The sequence below is a fragment of the Etheostoma cragini genome, chromosome 1, assembly GCF_013103735.1.
Source record: "Etheostoma cragini isolate CJK2018 chromosome 1, CSU_Ecrag_1.0, whole genome shotgun sequence".
Lineage (NCBI taxonomy): Eukaryota > Metazoa > Chordata > Actinopteri > Perciformes > Percidae > Etheostoma > Etheostoma cragini.
The window spans coordinates 28,720,521-28,746,078 of record NC_048407.1 but is presented as its reverse complement, the minus strand read 5'-3'; the positions used below and the strand labels follow the sequence as shown (position 1 = coordinate 28,746,078).

At 40.9% G+C, this 25,558-nt stretch overlaps 1 protein-coding gene and 1 pseudogene across 1 annotated transcript in view; both read left to right on the top strand.

Annotated features, from left to right (window-relative positions):
- Positions 1-1,702: 1,702 nt before the first annotated feature.
- Positions 1,703-5,571, top strand: LOC117948422 (annotated as a pseudogene).
- The window catches only part of nkd1 (NKD inhibitor of WNT signaling pathway 1), a 35,765-nt gene continuing 15,736 nt past the window's right edge, over positions 5,530-25,558 (top strand). Inside the window, exons 1-3 of the mRNA XM_034875161.1 lie at positions 5,530-5,708; positions 5,804-5,836; positions 6,063-6,202. Coding sequence (XP_034731052.1) covers positions 5,684-5,708; positions 5,804-5,836; positions 6,063-6,202 — 198 coding nt within the window. The 5' untranslated portion in view covers positions 5,530-5,683. The remainder of the gene's footprint in view (positions 5,709-5,803; positions 5,837-6,062; positions 6,203-25,558) is intronic.

Below are 25,558 nucleotides of genomic sequence, written 5' to 3'. Positions count from 1 at the left end.
CAAAGGCAGAGTTGCTTGGAAGTGCGCAGGAGTCGCCAGGCCTCGGACACCTGCAGGGTGGTGGGTGCTGAGAGCTTTGGCGTGTTTGGATCAGGGACTGAATTTTTCCTCTGAAGATGAGGAAAAGGTTTATGGCACGCTCCCATGAGACTGTCTACTGCTCTTTGAAGCTCCTGTCTTGGTGACTGCTCTTATCTTGGGAAAGGATTATTTTATCTCCTCCGGTTCCCTTCTCTCTTCTCTCTTCTCTCTTCTTCTTCTTCTTCTTCTTCTTCTTCTTCTTCTTCTTCTTCTTCTTCTCAATTTCCATCAACTCAGGTTTTTGCAGCTCTCTTAGGAGATCTTTGCCTTGCCCTTGCTCTTTCTCTCCACTTGTTTCTAATTTCCCCCTTTCTGAGCACACCCATCCCTGCTGCACCCCACTCTCTTTTTACTTTTTTTTTTATATCTGCTCTATTCTACCCTTGCAACACATGACAGACTGTGTAATTAATGAGCATCATAAACCTCTCTTTCTATTAGCTACCCATTAGTAAACCTGGCAAGCCTGTCATTTTGGACAAAAACACACAGCTCCTTCATTTGATCCCCACATCAAAGGGGGAACCCCACTGTTTTCGGCTGAATACACTAATTGTGTCCTCGTTCTGGATGGGGCTACACCCCCACCGCTTAAAAAAAAGCAGCCAGTGCTGAGTACAGATAGCACAGAGAAGAACAGAAGCAGCAAGTATTGATTATACAGGCCTAATGTGGAGAGTTTTGGACGTTGGAAGAATTAACAGTCATTTGGTAGCACTCCTTAGAGTCTGCACAAATATGTGTTTATTTACCGCACATCACACATTTCTGCAAAGAAAAATGACTTTGGGCTTAAGGTCCTGTAACAAATTACGAGAGGCCCTGTTTTATATGCTGCTGTTGAGATTAAAAAGAATTTTTAAGTGACAGTAAGGATTCTCGTATTTACACTACAACACGTAAAATATGGGATCAGCAATCTTATTTCAGCAATTTTATGAACATCAATCTTATTGGGAAGTTTTTAACACTGGTATTCTCACCACCTTCATTGTAGTTTTGTGCAGTTTAGAGATTGCTTTGCTAATACGACTCAACAAATTAAGAGGCGTTTTTATTAAGTGTACTTTTAACGGAATTGCATTCAGGAGTTTTTGCGTGATAATTATGTGTACACTTTTATTGAAACTGCCATATTTTAGAAATACACAACCCCTAATTTTAAATACTTAAAAATACACTGCCATAAAAAATGACTGTTAATGGTCTTGTAGGGCATCAAATACTCTCAATGGAAGGAGCTGCTGCCACTGCTGAATTTTACTCCACTTAGCAACTAAGGAAGTGTTCATGTAAAATAGGCTCATTGCTGTGAAGGCCTAAAATAAACTACTGTCCAGGAATATTGTGAATCCAGGTCATTCTCATTGCTTCCAGTATGCCGAATGGCAAACGCATGCCAGACTGTCTTTCCCTGCCTTCCAGACCCTTTGCCCGACACATCACACGCTGGGTCACCACAATGGGCTGAGTCACCACCGCTGCAGGAATCAACACTGTACTTCAGTCACGATTGTCTTCTGCCCTTTATAACATCTATACCCTTTTGTTCCTCAAGATAAAGGCTACAGTCACATGTTTGCGCTTTATGTGCCCAGCAGCTGCTCTTCTCTCCCGCTATATGCTTCACATCCCCCTCTTCCCCATCAGACATCATTCCCTCCGGAGGGCTCTCCAGGCATCAGGCCCCTTACATTGTTACAAGGACACAGACAAACCATTAGATCCCCCTGAATCTGGCCATCTGAATGCCCCCCATTATGCCAGTTTCCAGGGAGAATGCCGAGTTTTATGGTGGAATGAGCTAGAGTTGGCCACCAAGGTAGGAGCTGCCCCAGGTCAATAAATACCTACATCAATCAGACAGGTGTCCTAAGAATTTAGCTTTTGTTCTGTGAAGCTTTTCCACTATAAATAAAAGATTTCCACTGTGTTTGACAAATGCCTTAATAAGAAACAAATATTTACTTCATTTATTGTCTGATTTGATGAGGTGTCAGGCTAAAAATTTGCATCCCCCTATAATGAGGATTGATTGGAGATGCGGGGGTTCACTTTCATGAGATGGAACTCTAGCTTTAAATCCCCGCCACTTCCTCTCTCGCAAGCATCAAAGGCAAAGCTTGGAAATAGGGCCTGCAAAGCCATCTCTCCGTTGGCCTCTTCAAAGCACAGGAAGTGTGTCAGAGGGACAGGCCTTCTTTCCCAGCAATTTCAGGCAAGTTGCTATAATAACAAGCTCATCTGAGTGTCTGTGGCAGATTAGTTCAAACGGGAGCCTGATTCCTCTCGGTACAACATGCGATGATAGAGTCAGGATGCAGAAACCACTGTTTAGTAGAAATGCTACTGGAGGGCTGCATTAGAGATGTGAATCCAGTGTATAGTCACATCTCTAAAGATATGAAAATCCTACCCTGAAAATTGGTGGCCAGATTACATTTTTGATCTTGACTTCCCCAGAAATCATGCCAACTCAGTTACATTTGCATATGTCACCTTTAGCTATTAGCTGCTTATCCAGTATGTGCAGGAATTTATAGGACTTCCTGTGTAGGTAGATTAATGTAAACTCTATGAAGGCTTTAGCTCGATTTGTAGTTAGTGTGTTACGGTGTTGCATAGCATATGGCATGTAATGGGTTCCTTGTCAGCGCTGTAGGCTCTGCCATAACTGATGTGTGCCTACCCAAAAATGTAATCTTGTAATGACAAGACCAAACTGGGTCTCCTTCCAGGGAAGGGCTCTCCCAACCATGACCTTACTATCACCATCTACAACTCTGTCCAACAAACCGCACTTGAATACATGCTGCACAACATCAGAAGGATATGTCCCCTTCTAACCAAGAAGGTGGCTCACATGCTGGTTCAGGCTCTTGTCATCTCGTGTCTAGACTACTGCATCTCCCTCCAGGCTGGTCTGCCGGCAGTCCCATCCAACATCTGAAGCTCATCCAGAGTGAAGCAGCTCGACCGATCTACAACCTACCCAAGTTCTCTCACACTGCACTGCTTGTCGGCTCCCTTCACCGATTACACGTTGATGCCCAAATCCGCTTCAAGATCCTAGTACCTAGTACCGTGCTGCAAATAGATCCGGCCCAGCTTGCATCCAGAATATGGTTAAACCTTACACCCCAGCCTAACCTCTGCGCTCTGCATTGACCAATCTGCTTGCTACTCTCTCACTGCCAGGGACACAGAATCACTCAACAAAATCCTGACTGGTTTGCTGTCCTGGCTCCTTAATGGTGGAACGAGATCCCCATTGACATCAGGACAGCTCTACACATCTCTTTTGACTGCATCTTGGCTAAGACGATGATGGTTATTAAAAAAAACAGAAATTTCACTTACATGTTGCAGTCATATGTGGCAGTTTGTAGTTTGGCTTATTTAAAGACAATCTATGTCTATGTGAATATGGAGGCTATGGAGAAAGTATGGGAACTACAAGAACTTGTGTGTTCTCAAAATAGTTTGTGATACAGATAGAGATTGCTAATACCAAGTGAGCTACTACACAAGGGGTGCCACAACACATTGACTCATATGGAAGATGAACTCATCATGATTACAGTAGATGTGGTAGCCATCTACTATTTTGACAATAAAGCAGCTCTTCAACAAGTCAATTTGCAAGTCAAATGATTATGTCCTAAAATTGAACAAAGCCTCCCCTAAGATTTTAATCTGCTGTTTTTAGACGTAAAAGGAAAATCCATGACACAGAAATGACAAGAGAACAGTTTTGATCTAAAATTAAACATCCAGCACTTGAAAAACACTGCATGTTTTTTGCAACTTGATTGATAACACAAACAACACTCGTAAGCACTACTATCACCCTGCACCATACAGCCCTCAGAAAACATTTTTGCTTGCTAACTTAAATGTATTTAAAGGTGCCCTGCTACACATATTTCATTACTTTGTGGTAAGCTCTGAAGTTCTGCCATGGACTCTGTGACATTTCTATGGAAAAAAAATGCCTTGGTTAGCTTATTTCAAGCCATTCTAGTGTGGTATAGAAAGCCTGCAGGAAGATTCAGCTCAATTTGTGCCAGTTCTCAAAGATATTCAACGAGCTAATTTGTTTGACTCTGATTGGCTAACAGCTAGCCAATGAGAGTCTGGCTATCAGCATCCTTTACCCAGTGCAACCGGGCAAGCTCATGAATAGTAATCAGAATCAGAATCGGAATCAGCTTTGTTCGCCAGGTATGAGGACACATCCGAGGAATTTGACTTAGGTTGGAGCAAGACTCCGGGTGGCAGCTATTGAACAGCGCCACCACACGCTTTTCCGAAAAGGATTAATGGCCGCAGCATATAGTATACAATACATAAAAACATAACAACATAATGCATAAGACAACACACAGTACATGTTGTCACATGAAGGACATTTTTGAGGTGACTAGGGAGGATGGAGAAAAAAAAAGTACAAAGTTACAGATGCAGTCAGTTGGAAGCGGGGGGGAACACATGTGAACCTAACATATTTCAAAAAATGCAAGTATACATGTTTTTTTATGGCAGGGCACCTTTAAGTGTACAGTTATCGATGATGCACTAATTTGATGCACTGTAATGTGAAGAAGGGAGTGTTTGAGATTTTACAACACATGACACTTTATAAAAACTAAAAAAAAAGGTATATTATTTGTAGTCTATATACTAATTTCATATTTAACACTACTGTGGAATTGAGATTATTTGTAAATTTCCAAAATTGGTCTTCCTGTTATAGCCATAGACCGTTAAAATAATATAGATAGATATATATATTTTAACGGTCTATGGTTATAGCCAATGAATCAGAGAAAAAAAAAAACGTTATAATAAAAGATCAATTTTTTTGCATCAGCCAAATCATCAGTTCTGCTCCACTGAGCAAAAATGTGTACATCTTACTGGTAAGTTTACTGCTTGCAGTATGTGGTGAGGTTTGAAATTATGAGTATGTTGATGCGTCACCTGCGCTTTGCTTTGTAGAGACAGTTTAGCGAGCTGCGTCAAGTCAACAAGAAAAAGTCAACTAACACCAGAAGTTAATTTTCATAATAAAAATACAAAATTAACACAACATGGGCTGCTTTGGGTTTTTTTCTACGCATTTAGTTTAGGTTTTCAATAGGCTATACGAAAGGTTTACAACAGCAAAAAAGGCACTGTGAACGACGTTTTTTTTCTAATTACATGTAGGCTACACACTTTAGTGTAGTTCAAAGCTAATGTCGTATTAAATGATATTAGTATTATTTTATTTTTAAAACCCAGCAGTAGTTGGCCACATCACATTCATACTTTCGTTTTGCTAATCATTATTGTGTGAAGCCAGTTACTAATTAATTAGAGCAAGTCTTTTATTCTGAAAGGGTCGACAGGATGCCGTATGTTGTCCTGTGTGTGTCTTGTCAGCGGCGGCGCTCTGGATCAAAGGCTCGTTTGGCTTTCCAGTTGTACGGTCCTGTAGCAACCTGAGCGCAGTCTGCTCTCGGTCTCTACGAACGCTCCTCTGTCTGGATACCATAGTTTCTATATTCCTCTGGATTATATTTTCTGATGGTTTTCAACTCCAACTCGATGCATAGAAATGGGTAAACTGCACTCGAAACATGGTAAGGTTCCTTAATTCTGAGATAATTCACAGCTCTGGTTCCACGAGACTTTCGACTAACACTATTCATTGTCTTCTGACTTTCTTTCTCTCAAGCCGCTATTTGTAAACCGAGGGAGAGTCCAGAAGGTAAGAGCGCTTATTTTCTTATCGTATTCGTAAATGACAAAGTCTCATATTTCGGTCAGTTTTTGAACTGCAAAACATTTTTCAGAGTCAGCTCTGCAGCTCATTAGAGTAGCATTTACTGCGAAGAGTCTGACTCTTTGGAAATTGACCACTTATGGAAAACATGAGTGTAGCAGCGCGGGGAAATATAGTTTGTAGCTTCAATAATAATGCTTCTTTGTTTCAGGCGACAGTTTTGTAGTCAATGCCTGTTTGGCGAGAAAGGGTATCGACGACTGGCTCGTGAAACAGAAATACTATTGCACGAGCTCTCGCCTCGAGCAACAGGACTGTCACCACAAGAACAACTGCGGTTTGACTACACGGGTGAGTACGACTTTGTCCACGAGGTCCAAGTATTTATGTTGAGGTATCGTAATAGAAGCTTGTTAAATTGTTTCCTCGCAATGCCTGTGCGCATATCAAATAATTAGGACGAGGTTTTTGCACTGGTTTTTCGTGCTTCAAGGCTGTTAACCTTAATGGGGCTAAATTTCACTCTCCACCTTATGACTGTTTTTTTGCCCAACACCTACTCTTCTAATGTAGCCTACTCGAAGTCTTGAGAAACTTTCTCAAAGCACCGTTGGTGGACAAACTTTTGATAAGGGTGGTGATGGTAGATATCTCTTCATATCCCAGACGAGTCCTCAATGTTGGTGGTTGTGGTAGCTCAGTCAATAGGGAGTTGGTTGGGGAAGAGGGTCGCCGGTTCAAGTAGCTGGAGAGCCGCCAGTTCAACTTCTGGGCACTGCAAATGTGCAACTGCTAGGGGGGTTTATCCATGTGTCCCCACTCTGACATCTCTCTGTTATGTATAGGTGTGTGTGTGTGTGTGTGTGTGTGTGTGTTTCAGTCCTGTGTATGGAAAATTGTGAATTTCCGCTGGCAGGATAAATGAAGGGGTGTCTTCTTCTTCTGTATTACCTGCATGGAGTGAGTTAGATGTTGCTGATTTCAGACAGTGAAACATTTTCCATTCTTCCGGTGATTGATGTACTTTAAGTTGAAAATTCAGACATAGCCGCAACAACACAAGCTGAGACTCAGCTTTTAGTGAACCACACAACACCTAGCTTTACCTTTAAAAAAAAAAAAAAATAATGTTATCACCTGTATGACAGCCTGCTCATCCACTAATGAAGGAACACACATGTTAATACCATCCTATGCACTAATCCAATTTTTTTTTTTTAGGGAACAATAGATCAAGCCAGAGTTGAAAGCATTGCAGTGTGACAGTCTGGTGACAAGTGTGGGTTGTAAAGACTGGGGAGAAATGTTGGAGGTCATGCTTGTTTTGTATTTTGGCATTGCCGTAAACACTGTGCTGTTGTTGTCAAGTGGGGAAATCCGTTGGAATTGCTTCACAGGAGCCTTAAGCCTCTTTGGTTTGTGAGGCCGTCCTCAAAGGCAACATGTTTGAGGAATTGGAGCCCATCAAAAAGAAAAAGGAAAATCAGTTTCTCCACCCACGATCCAGACAATTTGAGCAGAAATGCATCTATCCATTAAATGCAGACCAGAATCCCGGATCTCTTGCATTTTAACACATCAGAGCACCTATTGTAGGATTCTATGTTTTTTTTTTAAGAATGATCTTCCTTTTAAATACTTAATACCAATAATTGCATACTGTTTGAAAAACTAGAGACCTGTCATCATTGGCATGTATCTGATATTTTTCCTTCTCTTTCCCTCTCATTTTGTTATTTGTTACCATGCTATTATCTAGAGAACGCAAGTCTCACATTTGAGGAAGTTTTAGGCAACAGAAATATCTTCTAATTCCTGCCCAAGTCAGGTCCAAAGTCCACCATTGTTTTGCCTTGGGTGGCTATGTGTTTCTGATAGCATTGCTTTGCCTAAAGGGCAGCCATGGGGTTGCATGGTGAGTCAAGACCTCTTTCACACGTCCACTCTATTCCTGACATTGTCCTGTATTGGGTCATGTGTGAATGGGAGCAGGGATCTACTGTATGTTCAGGGAAATCTGTACCACTTATTTCCCACGTCAGTACCTTGTACATATCCGGGAAAATGCATGTATGACTGTGTTGTGAATTAAAGCAGTAACATTGCAGGGACAAGCAAGTAAAGTGTTAATCTGTCTGACTGAAGACAATTTCAAGTTGGGCGAGCGAACCAATCACAAGACTCCGCTGATGACATATCTGAAAGTTCTATACAGTTACGCATTTACGACAGTGTATTCAAGGGTGATATAATGATATAATCATAAGTAATACAAGAACATTGGATCTGGACAAAAACAGCCCCTCGCCTGCAATGTTCCTGAAAATAGGAGACCTTGTACACGTATCTTTGGCCTCGCCCCATCGTCTTCTTCTTCTTCTGTTTAGTTTTATGGCAGTTGGCACCCATAAGTGTGCATTGCAGCTATCTGCCAGACTGACGCTTGCTCTATCTATTCCATCATTGCCATGGCATGTGTAAAAAGGTGCAAGATGGACGCCTTCCTGAATGTAGTGCATGTGTGAATAGAAAAATCACCAGTGGTATCTGAAAGGTTATCACAGTAATTTACCGGGAACTATGTGTGAAATAGGCTTTAGTGATAAGAGAGGTAGTGGTCATCATGAATGTCAATTAGGTGTGAAATGCCAGCTGTTGAGAGTGGTATATGAGTTGGGAGGGTGGGAGCGGCTTTATATGTTGCACCCACAGGGTGTCAAAGTGGCTAATCTTGACATGTGCACAAAGCTACAGTACGTCTTCATTTAGTAACATGACCCCACTCACTTTAGGCTCTGTGGCTCCGTTTTTTTTTGGGGAGATTGTCTCTATGAGAAACACCTGAAACTATATTTATTATGTAGAGCTTGTGGATGCTGTTGCAGGAGAGCCATGCCATTTACATGGTTGCCTATGTGTTGATTGAGCTTCATCTGCTTTGTGGCAATGTAAGCATTTAAATCCACATTACCACCATGCAATTACCATACATGATTACCACAAAAACAACATTCACTAATTTGTTCCTGGAAATATCCATGGGCTGCTTTCCCCAACAACAGTGGCATGTGAAGTTTTGACCCAGAAAGGATCCCTGCTGAAAGGGTTAGATGTTTTTGAAAATAAAATGGAGTTAGTGGTTTGTATATAAAAAAGAAAAATGCAAGTCAGTGTTTCAAATGGCTTTTATACCTCAGAGGGAAAATAAATAAAAAAAGAAAGGTGTTTGTTTTGTGATTATAAAGGTAATCCAAAGTCTTTCATATTCAGTTTTTAAATTTTTAAAACATTTGATTGCTTCTTGCTTTATTTTGATGTCATGGAACATACTGTATGTTTATACATTTGTAAAGTTATTGTTTGAATGAGCAACATAGATGGTAGAAGAATCATTGTTCACACATGAAGCGTTTGAGATTGCAGCAATCATCTATCTAGGTCTTTGGAATTTAGACTTTTCTAAATGGGACAATTCCATGTTGATTTTATGCCAACATGGCATGATAATTGTGGATATATTAGCCATTTTTTCCTCTAACCATGGTTCCAGGACTACTGCAGAGTAGTGTTTAATTGCAAAATAAGGACGTCAACAAATGTTGTAGGATCCTACACAGGCTGCTTATTCTGCATTTGGAGAGTTATCCTGCTAGCGCATTGGTCGTTTGTGTTGCTAAGGGAATACTTTCTACGTCTCTGTAACGGCAACCTTTTTTGTACTGCACTTTAATGTAAAATTTGAATGAATCTGTAAAGAAAATGTTCTCCATAGTACATGTTTTAACTGTGTTAGAAGTCTTAACGCTCTGTGAAAAAAAAAAAAAAAAAAACTCAACCCCACAGTGCTTTCAGATTAAATAAAAACAGATCTCAGGTGAGAGAATGTGAATCAACTTTCTTAGCTTTAAAGCTGTCTATATTGTATAGAATACCTGTTGAGATAGTTATTTATAGCTGCTTTTTTGAGGTCCGCCCCCCCTCCAAGCTAAACCAGGGTCAAGGAGAATGTGGGTCGGGTGTCAACAGTAGGGAGTCCACGCTTGGAATTCTTTTGATCTGATTTTTTCCAATCCATATTCCATCTAGGAACAATATCAGTTTCATACAAGTCACTATCTTCAAGCGCTGCTCATATTAGCATTTTATCTTTATTGTTGGTTTTAAATTGAAATTGGGGTTGGGTGCGCACTGATAGATTGAGACATAAAGATGGACTTGAGATTTTAATGCTGTAAAGACTCTAGACCCATTCATGAGTTCTGCAGTCAGATGTCAGTTTGTTTGAGCTTGGCAGACAGTGAGTGGTGTGGGCAGGTGGATCCGTGGGTCACAGCACATGAGATCCAGGACATGTGAGCCTTGGCACACTTTCTCCCCTGTGTACAGCATGGTGTCTACACCTACCCATGAATCGGATATGTTATGTGGACCCTCCAGAATTATGTCGCTGACATGAGCATTGATAAGGTTCTCACGACTTATGACTTAGATGTTCAAATTTCTGTTGGTTTATTAGGTTGCTTCCCTTGGCATCAGATTTAAAAAAAGTTTAAATTAGATGTAAGAAAATTTGTGTTTGTGTGTATGTCAAAAGTTATTAAAAACAAAGCCATTTTAACAAGGAATGTGCCCAATTAATTGATTAAAACGTAGGTCTGTTGCGACAGTCAAGTAATCGCATGATAAATAAAAATAAGGTCGGTAATTTTTCCGTTTGCATGCTTATTCTCTCTCTCCCTACCAAAGAGACTGGATGACCACTCTCTGTGGCTTTGCATGACGAGGAGTAAGCCCTCTAGTCACTCAGCAGCTGCGTGATCTCTGTGTGGGGAGGCGGGACCCCTGGTGGAGCCTAACACAGAGTGCTGCAAAAGAGCAGCGTGAGGAGAAAACACTAGAAAGATGGAATTGGTTTCAAAGCCAAATGCGACAGCTGCATTGTGGGAGCACTTTGGTTTCAAGCCGAATGACCACAGTGAACCACTTAACCTGAGCAAGCAGGTATTTCTCATTTGTTCTAAAACAGCAGCAACTTAACACGGCCCATACACACAATCAATCCATAGCTAAGTTTCCACCCACTTGTCAATCAAATTATTTGAAGTTCGGTAAAAAAAACAACTAACGTGAATAAAGCTGGTGAAAGTGTGTTTCTATCCAATGGCTTTAAAGTGAGAAAAAAAATGTCAATTTCTGGCCAATGATTAACATAAAGATTAAATTTTGCTAATTTTTGACTGTTTTCTAAGTGCTTTCTTACTTTTTAGACCGGTCTACTAGTCTTACGTCTGAGGTTTCTTTCTAAAATTGAGTTTTTCCTTGCAACTGTTGCACTAGTTGCTCGCTCTTGGGGGAATTATTAGAATTGTTGGGTCTTTGGAATTTATAGAGTGTGGTCTAGACCTACTCTATCTGTAGTGTTTCAAGATAACTTTTATGATTTGATACTATAAATAAAATTGAATTAAGTTTAAACGTCAGGGAAGTTATTCGTTAGACACATCCCTAATTTTAATGGCTAGTCCTCCCAAGGTTGTCCCATAGTAATCTCAAAATTCCCTTCCCCCACTTCTGGTTCTCCCATCTCCTCCTGTCTTCCCTGCCACCCTCCATCTGTTTCTTGCGTTTACCCTGTGGCCCTGTGTTGGTTGAGGCTGATGAAATGAGACTGCATTTGAAGTGGGCTACGCAGGGAGGTGTTCGTAGTGACAGTGATGGCTCCGCCTCCGCGGTGAAGCCCTACCCTCTGTGTAGTGAAATCCACCTCCAGTCTTCCCAAGCTGCTGCTCTTACAATTCCAAAATTTAAATATTTTTTTTCAAACTGAGCTTCAGTGAACTTGTTTGGAAGCGTAGACAAAAAGCAAAGGTACGTCTGACGACAGAATGCAACTCAAAAGTGAATCACAGTGAAACTTCTGCCCCCAACCCCCTTGTCTCGCAGTTGGTTGCCAGCCCTTTGATTATTTTGTTTTTGAAAGTAGAAAGGTTTTTTGGAAGTAGGCCTAAAGCTTTTTAAACGCATTCCCTCAGCCTCCAAGTCTGATAAAAGACATGGCAGGTTTTGCGCCCCCTTCGTCTTTCGCTTCTGCTGTTGTGCTTTTTCTCTCCTTGTCGTTTTTACAAAGCAAGGGCCCTTGTCTAGAAGCTGAAAGCACCTTTCAAATGCAGACTCCTCTTCCTCTTTCTCTCCTTCTTTCTGTCCTATCCCTGTCGTTTTCTTTTCCCACCGGCTGGCCTCTTGTGCGTGCTGTGTGACGTATGCCCCTCTCCCACCGGGCTCTACCCCCTCTGTGCTCCCAAGGGACCAAGGGCCTGTTGTTGGTCTTTGAAGAGGCTGGGAGAAAAGTTTGGAGCCACACTCTAAAGAAAAGAAAAGCCATAGCCTATGAGGAGGAGGGGTAGCACCTGGCAATAGAGGGGCTCTGTGATTTCTTTTGATTTTCCCATGAGAAGATGCGGTGGAAGTCTTGGGCTGACGTGAGCGTAGCTGGGGGACTGGGAGATTCGAGGACATACAGGTGGCGGTAATGTCACATCCGGCATCGTATGTCACATAGATTACTAAAAGCTGGAGGAGATTCTCCTGTGTGACAAAGCTGAGCGGATACTTCTCGGTTTCTGTGAATGGTGCCTTCTGGAAAGGTTTTCTGTGAAAGAATGACAGTGGTTTAGATTAAGATTAAGCCCTAGTGGCATGTAGACATTTCACCAGGTTTATCCACTTTTCTTTTTTTTCTTCTTTTTTTTTTGTGCAAAGACCTCTCTTCTCCATCTCTACAATTAAACATCACCTACTTTTAAGAAATGTGGGATCAAATGTGTTCAGTCTACTTGGAGAGATCTCTGTAGTCTTCAAAAAGTACCATAACATGTTTAAAGATTGTAAAAGCAATGATCAACTGTCACCTATTGGTGTCAGTTGAAATATAACTATGCATTTGGCATCTTAATGGTATAAGTTAAATGGCGCCATGTATGTGCAAATCTGTTAATGTATGTGCAGTATGTCTGGAGTCAGCTGTCCGGATGCACGCCAGAGATCAAAGGATTCTGGAGGAATGTGCTCTAAATCTCGGAGGATTAGCAGCTGAGATTGTGCTTTGTTTCCCCAAATATATGCTCAGTTCTGAGCAAAAGATAGCTGTTGATCCAAGTGTCCTTCACCACCCCTTCACAAATACATTCAGGCTGGAGGGGTTTGTTCCACACTTGAGGGTGGCATTTATTTCACAATTCCAAGAAATAGTTAGATTTTAAGAATGTTTCATGGGCTATTTAGTTCTTTTTTTGTTTTGGAAATATAGTCACATTGACCTCAGATTGAAATGTCTTGCAATTGATAAGCATGTGCTTATACTGAGCAGATAATAGATATATAGATACTGAGCAGTTTAACTGACATCATCTGTGCCGTAATGCTTGCATATATCTTTAACTTTGATATGTGTGTATTCCTTAGACATGCCAATGCATTTTAAAAAGCTTTAGGAAACTGTTCCTTTCCACCTTTGACTTAAATGTTAAGGTGGAAAGGAGAGGAATAAATTGTTGAATATTTTAGTTGATTGATAATGGCAAGTTTGATGGAGCCAATGTAATAAATGTAAGACTTTTGAGGCACCTAGATTAGATTAATGATTTATATGGGCGCCTGCTCTACCAGGTGAGCTACCCAGGCCCCCAATGTTGTTTTGATGTTCAGGTAAAAATGTTACATGTACAGTATGTCACCCCCAAATTTCACAGGATGCGGAATGGCTGTGGATAGGCTCCACTGCTTGTCTGCTCTGTGCTCTGCCGTCCGTCAACACCCACCAGGTCCGGATTTGTCGCGGAACGACTGCGGCCATGACTTACAGCTCAGGTCTCTAGGACCCACGAGATGCGGATGGCCGGAGCTGGGATTCAGCTGGGACGCAGCCGTTCCACAGTCTGTGGAAGTACACACATTGACTTTAATGGAAACCTAATGACTCCGCAGCCTCCTGTGGAATTTTGGGTTCAGAGGCAGTATTTCAGGACTTCAAGAAAAATGTTTTAATCCATTGTGATTTATTTGGGATTTCAGCCACATTCCCGACACAAAACATCCATCGTAACATTAATTATGAGAGTATGTCAGGTATCATGTTTTTTTTATGCTAGCAAACTTCACAGAGGAGAAGGTCTTGTATTAAACTAAAATTACGCATTGGTATGGGTAAACATCTGTAAAACATGCCCAATGGCAATAAACCTATTTTACTCACTGTAGACATTCTGCCTTGTAGCACAGGTGCATCAAATAATAACGATGGCTCTGTTCCATTTAGTATCCCAGTAAGCTAGTACAATGACCCAAAAATGAAAAAAGCTGGACATGGCTTACCTAAAAGGAATGCAGCAATCAATGCTATTTATTACACCTGTGCTTTTCCTGCAATGGCATCTCAGAATGACTACGTAAAAGGGGACCAGTGCTAAGGATCATAAATCAGTGGTCATAGTTATAGTTTTTCATATGACGGATGACTTTAATTTATTCTGTACTTTAAGCTAAATTTCTACTCACACCTTTGAAAGTTATATATACAGAAGTAACAAAAATCGTAGGTGCTTGTGTACCCCCAAAAAATTTGAAATAAAGATTGTATTGTAAGAACAGTCTGTTATAGTGGTGGATTGACAGGACTGGGTGTGTACTGGTCTGGGAGAAACTCTAGGTGACTGCTGGGGCTCATGTGGTGACACTGAGCTCCTCTGCCCATTTGAATCAACCACTTAAAAGGCTCTGCTGAAGTGAGTGTTTAAGTGTTTAAACCCTGAATAATTCTCTCTTGTTTGTTTATCACGTTCCCCTGCGGGTTGCGCTCTGGCCCGTGCAGTAAGTGCTGAATAATTTGACTGAGCACTCAAAGTGGCTCTCAAATAGGGCGCAATGAACATCTGCATAAAACTGCTATCAAGCTCTCATGAGAGTGAGCACATGCACAGGATCGTGCATGCACACTCATGTTCCATGAAGCACACGGGCACATTACTCATTTGTTTACCCTAATATGTGAATCCATTTATCACTGCTAACAAACGCAAAGCCCCAGCGTGATTCCCTTCTACTTGTTTTTCTTACGAACTGGTTGAAGGGAAACACCAGTGATGGGACTCCACAACTTCCATGAGCCCCGCTGTTGTATTTATCCTCCTCGTGTGAGAGCTTTGGTGACCAGGGCTCTAAGGCCACCTGAAGTACAGTGAATGGAGGAAGTGGGTTTAGGTAAACAGAGTCGGGAGAGCATTGTGCCTCCCACATACTAGGTTTCAGGGCTCTTCTGCTCTTCCTGTGGCGCCAGGGCTGGAGGAGGTCTGGATTGTCTGTTAGGGGATGTTTTTGGTGGAAGGAAAGCTAAAGAGAGGAGTGTCCCTGCTGAAAGGAAAGCTGTCCTCTCCTGTTGTGTTTATGCTCTGCAGGTGCTGGAACCTAAAGAGGACCTCACCCTGTAGACGCTCAATGAAGCAGACAAACCCTGTGCGCCCCTAAGGACCATTTGCCCTGTCCGTCAAACCAACTCCCCCACTCAATTTCTTGCTCAAGTTTGAAATACAAAAACAGCATCCTTTAACAAAGGTGTTCTGCTTGGACATAGGCTTGTGTGTGTTTGTCTGTGTTTTAGCATAAAATAATAGCCAAAAGGTAAAAGACACCAAATAGTCTTTTACCTTACTTTTCGTAAACTTTTGTCTTATTCAGAGGCTACAACAATGTCACATGGTGTTAAATTTATTTCTGCTCTCTCTGCTGGGATTTACTTTTGCGGCTGAACTTTTCATTAGTTATAAATTGGGGCTCCATATTGTTGGTGCTTCCTCTATACTGATGATATGATTATTTGTCTTAAATTCAAGACACTAACATAATTAATGAAGTTATGTGCCTTAAAGTTTTCATAAATATTGTGTTCTGGTTTTTGTGTATTTTTGTATTTTCTAGGTTTTTATTTGTTAATGTGCATATGAGCATCGGCAGAAAAATTTGGTAGTAGTTTGCAAATGACTAACTTACTCTGCTGCAAGTTCATTATGGTGAGCAGTGACACAAGCCACTAATTCTAGTCAGCTATGAATAGAAACCAGCCCCTGGCACCAGCACACTTGTATATAGTAGTTGAAGTGTCTATTTCTGCTGCTATGTTTACTTGCAAAATTGAAACACTCTCTGTAATTACAGAGATTTTAGGTCCACAGTTAAAAGGTCAGCTGTGAGAGATGTGAGGGATGTTTAGAGGTAGTGTGTGTGTGTGTGTGTGTGTGTGTGTGTGTGTGTGTGTGTGTGTGTGTGTGTGTGTGTGTGTGTGTGTGTGTGTGTGTGTGTGTGTGTGTGTGTGTGTGTGTGTGTGTGTGTGTGTGTGTGTGTGTGTGTGAATAGGCAGAGAGGAAGAATGGCCACCTTGGTGTTGAGGTCAGTTGCATCTGGTCAACATGCACACATCAGAGGTTTTCATAACTGCAACCTACCACATGGAGCTCCGTGGTTGATTGCAGTGACAAGGTTTTTTTAACTGGCTTTGAATGAAATAAGAGAAGGACTGGTAGTTATAGATGTTACAGACAACTGTCATTATGTAGAATTGTAGAGCTCAGATTATAAAAACGAGCTTTTATGACATCTCCTAATCTACGGGTGATGTTTTTCTCTCTATGTGTAGTCGCTGGATGGCATCCGGACTGCAAAATTGCCCTCGCGATGCAACTCTGGCAACTTGTATAACTGATGCAGTAGATCAGATATGATTAAAAAAAACTGATCTTTTTTGTGCATTCCATCTTGTAATCGAACATGTCCTGACAGGATCAGATAAAAAACCACTTTAAAGAGAAAACTTTACTTCCAAACTTAGATGTCCTTTATTAAATAAGATTATGAACTTGTCTAAATCCACTGTGTTCTCTCTATTGTAATTTACAAGAGGACAAAATTGTTTAGGTAATGCTATCTTTCACCAACATCAAGGATCTCGGCATGAATATGTCTATTTTATTTTTGTTCTTGTAGCTACTGACATGACAAGTCACAGAGGTGTTGTTTCTCATTTGGCTGTGGTTAAAGGTTTAAGTGCCTGTCACTTTCTTGCTGCCCTTGAGGTAGACTTCCTGGCTAAAACCTTGTTCCTCCCACACTTTGCAACACTTGAGACTGGCGTCTGAAGCCACCCAGACGACTGGAGGACTGTCTCTCCTCAAAGAGCACTTTGACTAATTGCTAAGACCCTCTAGACCCAGTGTAGCACACTTGCAAGAAACACATATGCATGGAAGCAAGCATGTTGCCAACCAGTTTTCTTAAATGTATAATTTACTATTTTTTGAAATAATTACTTGACACACACACTCTCTGTAAGCTCATTTCACCTCAGCAGGACTGCTCTGTCCTTTTTGCCAAGGAAGTTAAAGGCTGCAGAGCAAACTAATTTCCTTCATGAAGGGTGAGATATACTATTGCTAAACTGACCGCACAAGCTTTTGGCTATGAGGTGTGTCATTTTGCAAAACACTCCCTCTCTTCTATTTTTCTCATTCTTTGGAACTGAGCTTCACTCTGAATTCAGAGGGCCATAATTTGTGATTTGTTACTCTTGGCAGGCAGAGGCCACCTGTAAATCAAGGCCAAGCGACAGGCTGTCTCCATTCCCTTCCAAACGATAGCTTCCTCTTGGGAATGCAAGGTCCCGAAGTGGAGTTCATTGGCTGGGGTTTTAAGGATTCACCTCTAGCTCAGATTCCCTGTTAACTCTCCGACTCCCAAGGAAACTTGAGGATAAAAACAGAAGTGTCTTTGCTCGCGTTGTCTGCTCACGTTACCTCAATGCCTGTCTGCAACTGGTTGTTATGTGAGCAGTGTTAGGGTGAAGTTCAGCTAAAACCAACTCAGCAACTCAAAATAACAATAATTAACTCTCAAACTATTGCTGGCACTCGCAACAATTTAGTTCATCACAGGTAGTGTTTTTTTTTTTTTTAAACTAAGAGTATTTGTGATTGAGGCCCAATGTTTTCCTTGTTGTAGAAAATCAAGGCACTCTTAGCTTTTGGTGTCTGTAAATTGCTGGAGGGGTGATCATGCAGTTAGAATCTTGATCTTGACACCTCGTATCCTCTCCCTCGCCTCCTCTCTGAGGTAAGCTTTGATAAACAGTACGATAAATGTTAATTGCTGTGGTTACATATTTTTCAAAAGCTAATAAAAGCTGTTACCTTGTGTAACAGGTAGAGTTTAGTGCCTAAGGGGCTGACTGAGTTGTAAAAGCTTATCTTTGCAGGTGTAAAAGTTTTGTAAATGGGTCATTAAAGTGTTGGCCAACTTCACACATAAAACACAAAAAGGGAGAGGGAGGCAGGGAGATTATTTCAGATCAGCATGTTTCTGAAGTGGAGTGATGAAGGCTGTAAATCTAATATTCCACTGAGCCTTTCAGGAGGCAGCCTTTGATGTGGGTGAGGTAATATGACCAGCAGTGTTTGCAATGTTAATCTGACGTGGAGAGATGACTGGTGGCTGTGCACTATCGCTCAACAAAAAGAAGCCATCAAATCACTGCACTTGTGGGTCCTGTAAAAAAAAAAAAAGATACATTTAGCAAACCCGTGTGCACAAATTCACACATCCACATGAATTTACACAGCGGAAATGCATGCTCACACGTTACACAGACATGTCTTTGCAACTTCAGAGAGTTAATTTACTCAATATATAGTACACAAAGAATAACTACTGAACTGCAACTCCTCCGTATGCAGGGCTTTGGGTGTGTGTCTGTGTTTGTGTGTGTGTGTGTGTGTGTGTGTGTGTGTGTGTAATCGCTGCATGACCTGTGTCATGAACTAGAGTTAACACGGTAAGCCCTCTGGCATGTGCTGCCTCTGTAAACCCCTCCAGTCTTGGTGTTGCTGACCATGCACAATTTAATCATAGCGCAGCTTCCTCCAACCTGCTTGGTGATGGATCCCAACTCTGTGACTATAATTTCCTTCCTGGGGTGCAGGGAGAGAAGTGGGTGTGCCGTGACTGAGGGGTGTCAGGCATGGGGCCGCAGAGTCTGGAGAGAAGGTGTCTGTCTTTGATGTTTCCTCTGAGACATCAAATTACACGTTATTAAAATACTTACTTGTGCAATTATGTATCCAGTTTGTTGTCCACTAAACTCAATTATTGCTCTTTCTCTAGAGATGATGACAAATCAAGGCAAACAAAGTAGTTAAGATATAGAAGAGAAAGCTTTAATGGTCATTTCTTATCAAGCCCCTGATTTTTGTTGCGTTGTAAGTAATACTGCTCAGCTGTATAATATTAAAATCTGAAAAGTAAAACGTCTGCACTAAATGTAATTGTAAGGTTCTTCGCATTGAAAACCTCCACCAGATCGCTTATGTTTTGTTAATGGTGCATTTAAAGGGCTCAACCTCAAACGATTTACAGTCTGTGACCTCTGGGAAGCCATTGAGTTTCTTATCAAAGCCATAAAATTGCATTGTGAAACACAGCAGATATGACTTCCTCTTGGCACTGCAGACTGCTCATGAGATCAGTGTTATGCATTCATTTGGTTTGCTGTAAAGCTTTGACATTTTAGAAGACCATGGCATCTGTTCTACTGGAACGAATTCAAGAAACTACCTCAATGCATCATGTGATGATAACCCTGATACTTGATTTGTTGAGAAAAAAAACCCCCCAAAAAAACAGATGGATCTTGTTTGGCTAGAGAGAAATGAAGAGACATTAATTTGCCATGGCTATCAGTCTCAGTCTGTAGGTGTTGTATGAAAATTGGTCTCGCCTCGCGTCGATTATCTGAGATCTTTATTTCATGTGTGAAAAATGATCCCCTTTGAAGCCTCACTCAGAGGCAGTGTGGCGCTTCACTACCTCACATCAACACTCTATCTTGGCTCCATCTCTGGGCGTCATGTTTTACTGCTACGTGGGGCTTTGAATGAGGTTGTTTAATGCTGCTGGAAGGTGAGGAGCACTCCAGCGAAAAAGAACTGGAAAAACTGGACCCAGGTTAAAACTTCTGACTGATGATAACTGGTGGTCCTTTTAGTTTCTTTAGTTTTTTCGCTCCTGCAGCAGCACCACAAGTACCACACATTGCAGGATAGGCACTGCTCCAGATTCCAAGAGTTGTGTTTGGGCCTTTGAAATTGCCTCCAGTGTATCTCAGTTTACTCTTTAGGCTTGTGGAGAGGGATGGGTATTTCCTCTCTTGAGGTTCTCTGCGAGTAACACTACACCTGTAAGCTAATTTGCAGCTCTAAAACTAATAAGAGTTTTGTTGTTGTTTCTCTTCTCAGTTTTCAACATTGGGGCTGTGTTTGCACTAGAGACTTTTTCTGTCTTCTCCATTAGTAATTTATAAACTTTAGCTAATGGCTGCTATCCAGGCTAGACGGAATCAGTCAAAACTATTTTATTTGCCAAGTGCACCAACTTTATGAGACAAAGTACAAAGACATGATGACAAGTTAATTGTACTGTATACTAACATACCTGGTACAAGGACAGCAAGATATCACATGTCTTGTACTGTTGAATGTTGTGATACTACCTGTAGTAGAACTATACCTCAATCAGTCTATACATATGTACATATATTGGACCTGCTGTGGCTATGATGGATTTGGCACAAGTTAGAATAATTATGTCTCACTTTCTGTAATGCTCTGTCTCACCCTTTCTAGTGCGGGGTTGGCTTTTGAGTTTTGGTGACTGCCCAGGGGAAGCAGACACGTACTTGGACAAGCACTGCCGCGATTCCCACATTCTCCCCTTGTCTCTGTCATTCTGTCTCACCCACTTGGCTAAATGGCCTTTCATGTGTGTTACTCCCCGCTTCACGTCGGCACCACTGCTCCAAACGTTGCAATCCTGAAGGTGTTTTCTTGAGATGGGTGGGGTATAGAGCAGGAGGCACCCAAATGCAGTCCTAATGAGATTTTTCCTGGGTTTTGATGGAGTGCCAGTGGCGCTGCCATTGCTCTAGAGGCCTGCCTCCACTGAGCTCTGGCGCGGGATCAGGGGGAGTTGTCATCTTGTGTGGTGGGTCATGGAGGCAGACGGCATAGAGACCAAGAGGCCTTGTGGGACTTTCCCACAATCACATACAAGTACATATTATTTGCACTTTAATTTACCCTTTTGCTTTCAAACACACACTCCCAGCAGGAAAGAAATTGGCCCAGTAGGTCTATGTCTGCGGCGCCAAAGTAAGGATGATGCTGAAGGCAACTCTCTGCCTTTACTCACCATGTCGGTTTTGTGCCAGCATGGGCTTACTGTCTTTTTCACTTTCTCTCTCATCACCATACAATACCCTGGAATGCAAAATAAAATAGCAAAAGCTCTTTTCAATCTTTTCTAACCTTATTTCAGGATATTCTAACTGAGCAGTGCTGTTTTCAGCTACACCCTGCTCTACATTAGTCCAGGATGCACTTAACTGATGATGTAATTATTCATATTCATGCCCCTTAGCATCCAGGGACCAATTGTGTCATTTAACATCATAACATTAATTGAAAATGTAATAACACGTACTGCTGACAGAAGGAGCTTTTAAGTCTGCGTGCTTAGCTACCTGTTCAGGGCTGTCATATTCTACATACAAGCCAAGATGAAAATGAACAGTGTTAACAGCAATGTGACATTTTCATTAATTTCCTTTAGAACATGGCCTCAGACTAACTGGGGCTCCGCGGACATAATGGCAAGGCTTTTTTCCTTTTCCATCCACACTGAATACATTTTGGTTACTGGAATAACATTTTCTTTAGTTAATGTAACATTTCATGCCCACTTATCACATCTTTGGTAGAGGTGTTTAATTCTGTAAACTATGTTAAATTTAGCAGCTATCTAAACTATCAATGTTGTTCTGCGATCTAATGTTAAGGTAAATACCCTTTCGAAAGTTTATGAAAGGCATAGAAATCATTTAGAAGAAAGTGGTCTTAAAGTATTGCAGTTTGGGAGCCTGGTTAGCTCACATGGTAGAGCGGGCACCCATATATAGAGGTTTACTTCTCAATGCAGCGGCCGCGGGTTCAACTTCAACCTGCTGCCCTTTGCCGCACGTTGTTCCCACTCTCTCCCCTTTCCTGCCCTGAAGAAGCTCTGAAGGACCTGGCTGCTGTTGGAAACCAAATGCTTCATACAGTGGTCTCCACAGAACATCTAACATCATGTCTGGAAAATTGTTTTAGCTAGTCCCAGGTGCAGTAGAAATACGCTTGTTTGTGTCCTAAATAGGGCTGGGTTTCTTTAAAAATGTTTAAAACCAGTTACTTAGCGATCTCATAAATTTCCCTTAAAAAAAGAAAATACAACATTACATATTATGGTTTAAATCCTTTACACCCTTGTGACACACACTAGTCAAGCCTCTAAAAACACAACACATACACTTGAGCCCCGTCGCTCAAGTTTTTCCTGCATGACTCTACGACATGTAATGTAAAGGCGTTCTTCCATTACATGGTACCTGCATGACTCGCCTTGACTCTGCTCTCAGGTGTCCTGAACAAACCCGCCATAGTTTGGCCTGCTGTGTTTTTTGCTGCTTCCAGCTTGTTTTGAAACAGTATTTGTCTTCTGGCTTTGGCAACAGCCACATGTCGAGAATCAAAAAACAACAGACCTTCGTTCTGTGAGCGTGTCGTGTTAGGTTTCATGCGGTGTCGCTATGACGACCAGCCATGCTCGCCTCACACATGAGATGGTACTAAATCTGCAATTGGAAAAATGCGAGTGGAGCAGGTACCATGTAATGGAAAAACGCCATTAGACAGCAAATCACAAGCACTATTAGATCTTGGTACAATCATTTTGCATGCTTATTGGTTCACTGATGCTGATGAGATTTACCACTTAGGTATTGAAACTTGGTAATGAATGACAAGGCATTTTCTACACAATGCTATGGACGAAATTTGGTTAGTGCTTAAAAGTTTTGAAGTTCGGTACCCAGCCCTAGTCTTGAAGACAGCAGCAGAGACCACCCGCTACAAAATGTTTAAACTTTGCAACACCCAATGTATAGCAATGTACCTGTGTTGTTACATTATGTGGGTCACATTGACAGTGATATAAACAAAAGATTAGTGCTGTCAAATGATTGAAATAATAATTAATGCATTAATGTCATATTAAACTCGCAATTTATTCGTAATTAATTGCACATATTTATTTTTCTTATTTTAATGCTCTTATCCACATGGAAAAGTGGATCGTCTTGCTTTGTGCACATTTTTTTTAAACAACATTAGCATATAGCCTACTGTGGTGTTCACACGTAATATTCACACTTGGAGCAGTCATTCACACTTGGAGCAAATAATCTCTCGCACAATGTAACACTGTCCTTCAATCAAAGGGTGAAAAAAATAACGGGGGAGGGTATTATATTTCAAGTGGTATTTCAGACTGGACGCGCTGTGATTGTAGCTCAGTCCACAACGACAAAACACAAATCACTTTGGACTTGTCAATGGAACCATTTGGCAACTTTTAAAAAGTAAACCTTCCATTCAGAACCTTATTGGCATCTGTTTCGGCATCTTGCACTCGCTATACACTAAAAACGTAACGTTACTACTCTTTGGCCGGCTCCCAAGCCCAAACGAGTGTGTGCTGTTTCCGGTCTAGCTAGATCCGGTGTGGTGGTGTTGTTTTTCTAACGTTACTAGTTGTTGCAACAGCATATAAAAAAAAAACCTACAAAGTTTGCTAGGCCAAAAATAACCTTAATCTTGCGATTAAAAAAGATTGACACTTTTAAAATGTGTCTGCGTTAACACAGATAATACTACATCCCTACAAAAGATTAGTCCTGGAATTCATTATTTGTTTAAAAAAAGTAATACATTATTTTCTTTAAGAGACAATTATGATGTTTATCGCAATTATTTTGGAAATCATTAATCGTACAGCAAAATTTGGAATTATTACAAATAGCTGTGCTTGAGCCACTAGGGTGGCCTCTCCTTTGGCCTGAAATGCACTCCCACGGTGACCTCTGACCCTTGAATTAGCAAGGGTCCCAAGAGAAACCCATCATTTGCTCATTGCTGCACCAAAAGACATTGATGGCTCTTTTTGTGGTTACCGTTTTACATACATATATTATCATTTAGCATGCATACCATGTGTGCTTGAATTTAATGAGACTCTGGTTTTCAGATTCACTAACTGTTTGCAAATGTTGCATCAGTTGAGCTTCGTCTTTACTCATTAGTGAAGAAATCCCTTCGGAGAGGGATGACTAGCATCGCAGTTTTTGGGCAAATCCACTTTGAGCTCTTTCATTTCAAATCAGACTGAAGGGAGTGAGTTCAAGCTTTTTTCTACCCTGGCCTAAACAAACTAGACTAACTTACTTTCTTGTCCAGCGGCTTTAAAATGATATTACCCTACTGTAACTACTACTGTCTCTGTCACTACAACTACTGTTAACTTGTGCTTTAGTATGCTAGAATGTATGTGTTTTACTTTTTGATATCTATTTAACTGTCTTCCAGTTTGCATTATATCCAACCTTCAGTTTGGTATGTTGAAGATATATTACAAATTTTAAAACCTATTTGAAAAAGAAAAAATACTAAATCAAACAAGGAATGGAGATTTTCAGGTCTTGCTGAAGAGAATGTGTGCTTTTTTTATAGAACCAGGAATACTGTCAATCTTTCCTAAGTAGAAGTGACAAAACTTTTGACTGTACCTTTCAAGTTACTGGTGTGATTGATGAAGATTAATCTCTTTCAGACGGTGGGGTTGAGAAGATTAATTTATGTCTTGTAGGTCTGACTAGTGTGGCCAGAAACGTTACCTCTGCTGTTAAAATCTCACTTTCCTGAGCTGGGCAAAGACATTGCCCCATTGTTCCTGTGACCAATTGGCTGGTGGGAACACAGGAAACTCAGAGACAAACATGCTTTATTTTTAGAACTCCTACATCATATTTTTTGGCGCCAGACAATCTTATCAATCGTTTCAAAAGCTAGAATTGAGAGAGCTAAGCTCGAAAGTAGTAGTGTTATTGGTGCATACATTCCTAAAAACTTTCTTATTTTTTAAGAAAAATGCACATCACTTATCATTTAGTCAGTCAGACATTTATTTTTATTTGTAAAGAAGTACATAACATGGGTTTTCTGCATTTTCTGCTTTTGGTCTGTGTTGCTGAAAACGGATATGATGTAGTTGCCTTTGGCGGTACCATATGAACAGAACATATTTAGGTAAATCAATTCAATCAATTTTTCTTTTTCTTTCTACCCCAAAACCCCACAGACACTTAGATTGACTCAATATTTCAAATTATTTTTGAAAAACTTATTTAGACTTCACACCTGACTCCCAATCAGGTTGTGAGAAATGTCCAAGAAATAGTTTGTATATCAAAGGGCAAAGAAAATAATGAGAAATATTGGTTTACTGCTTTTTTGGTATTTCCAATTCTACTTAGTGGTCAGAACTGTGTGTGTGTGTGTGTGTGTGTGTGTGTGTGTGTGTGTGTGTGTGTGTGTGTGTGTGCGTGCGTGCATAAAGAACATTGTTTTTTCTTTACACTAACCAGAGCAAATCCCAGAGCGGACTATATGGAGTAAGAACACTATCAAAAAGATGTATGCGTAACTTTATGTATTCATATTCATATTTTTACATTCATATTCG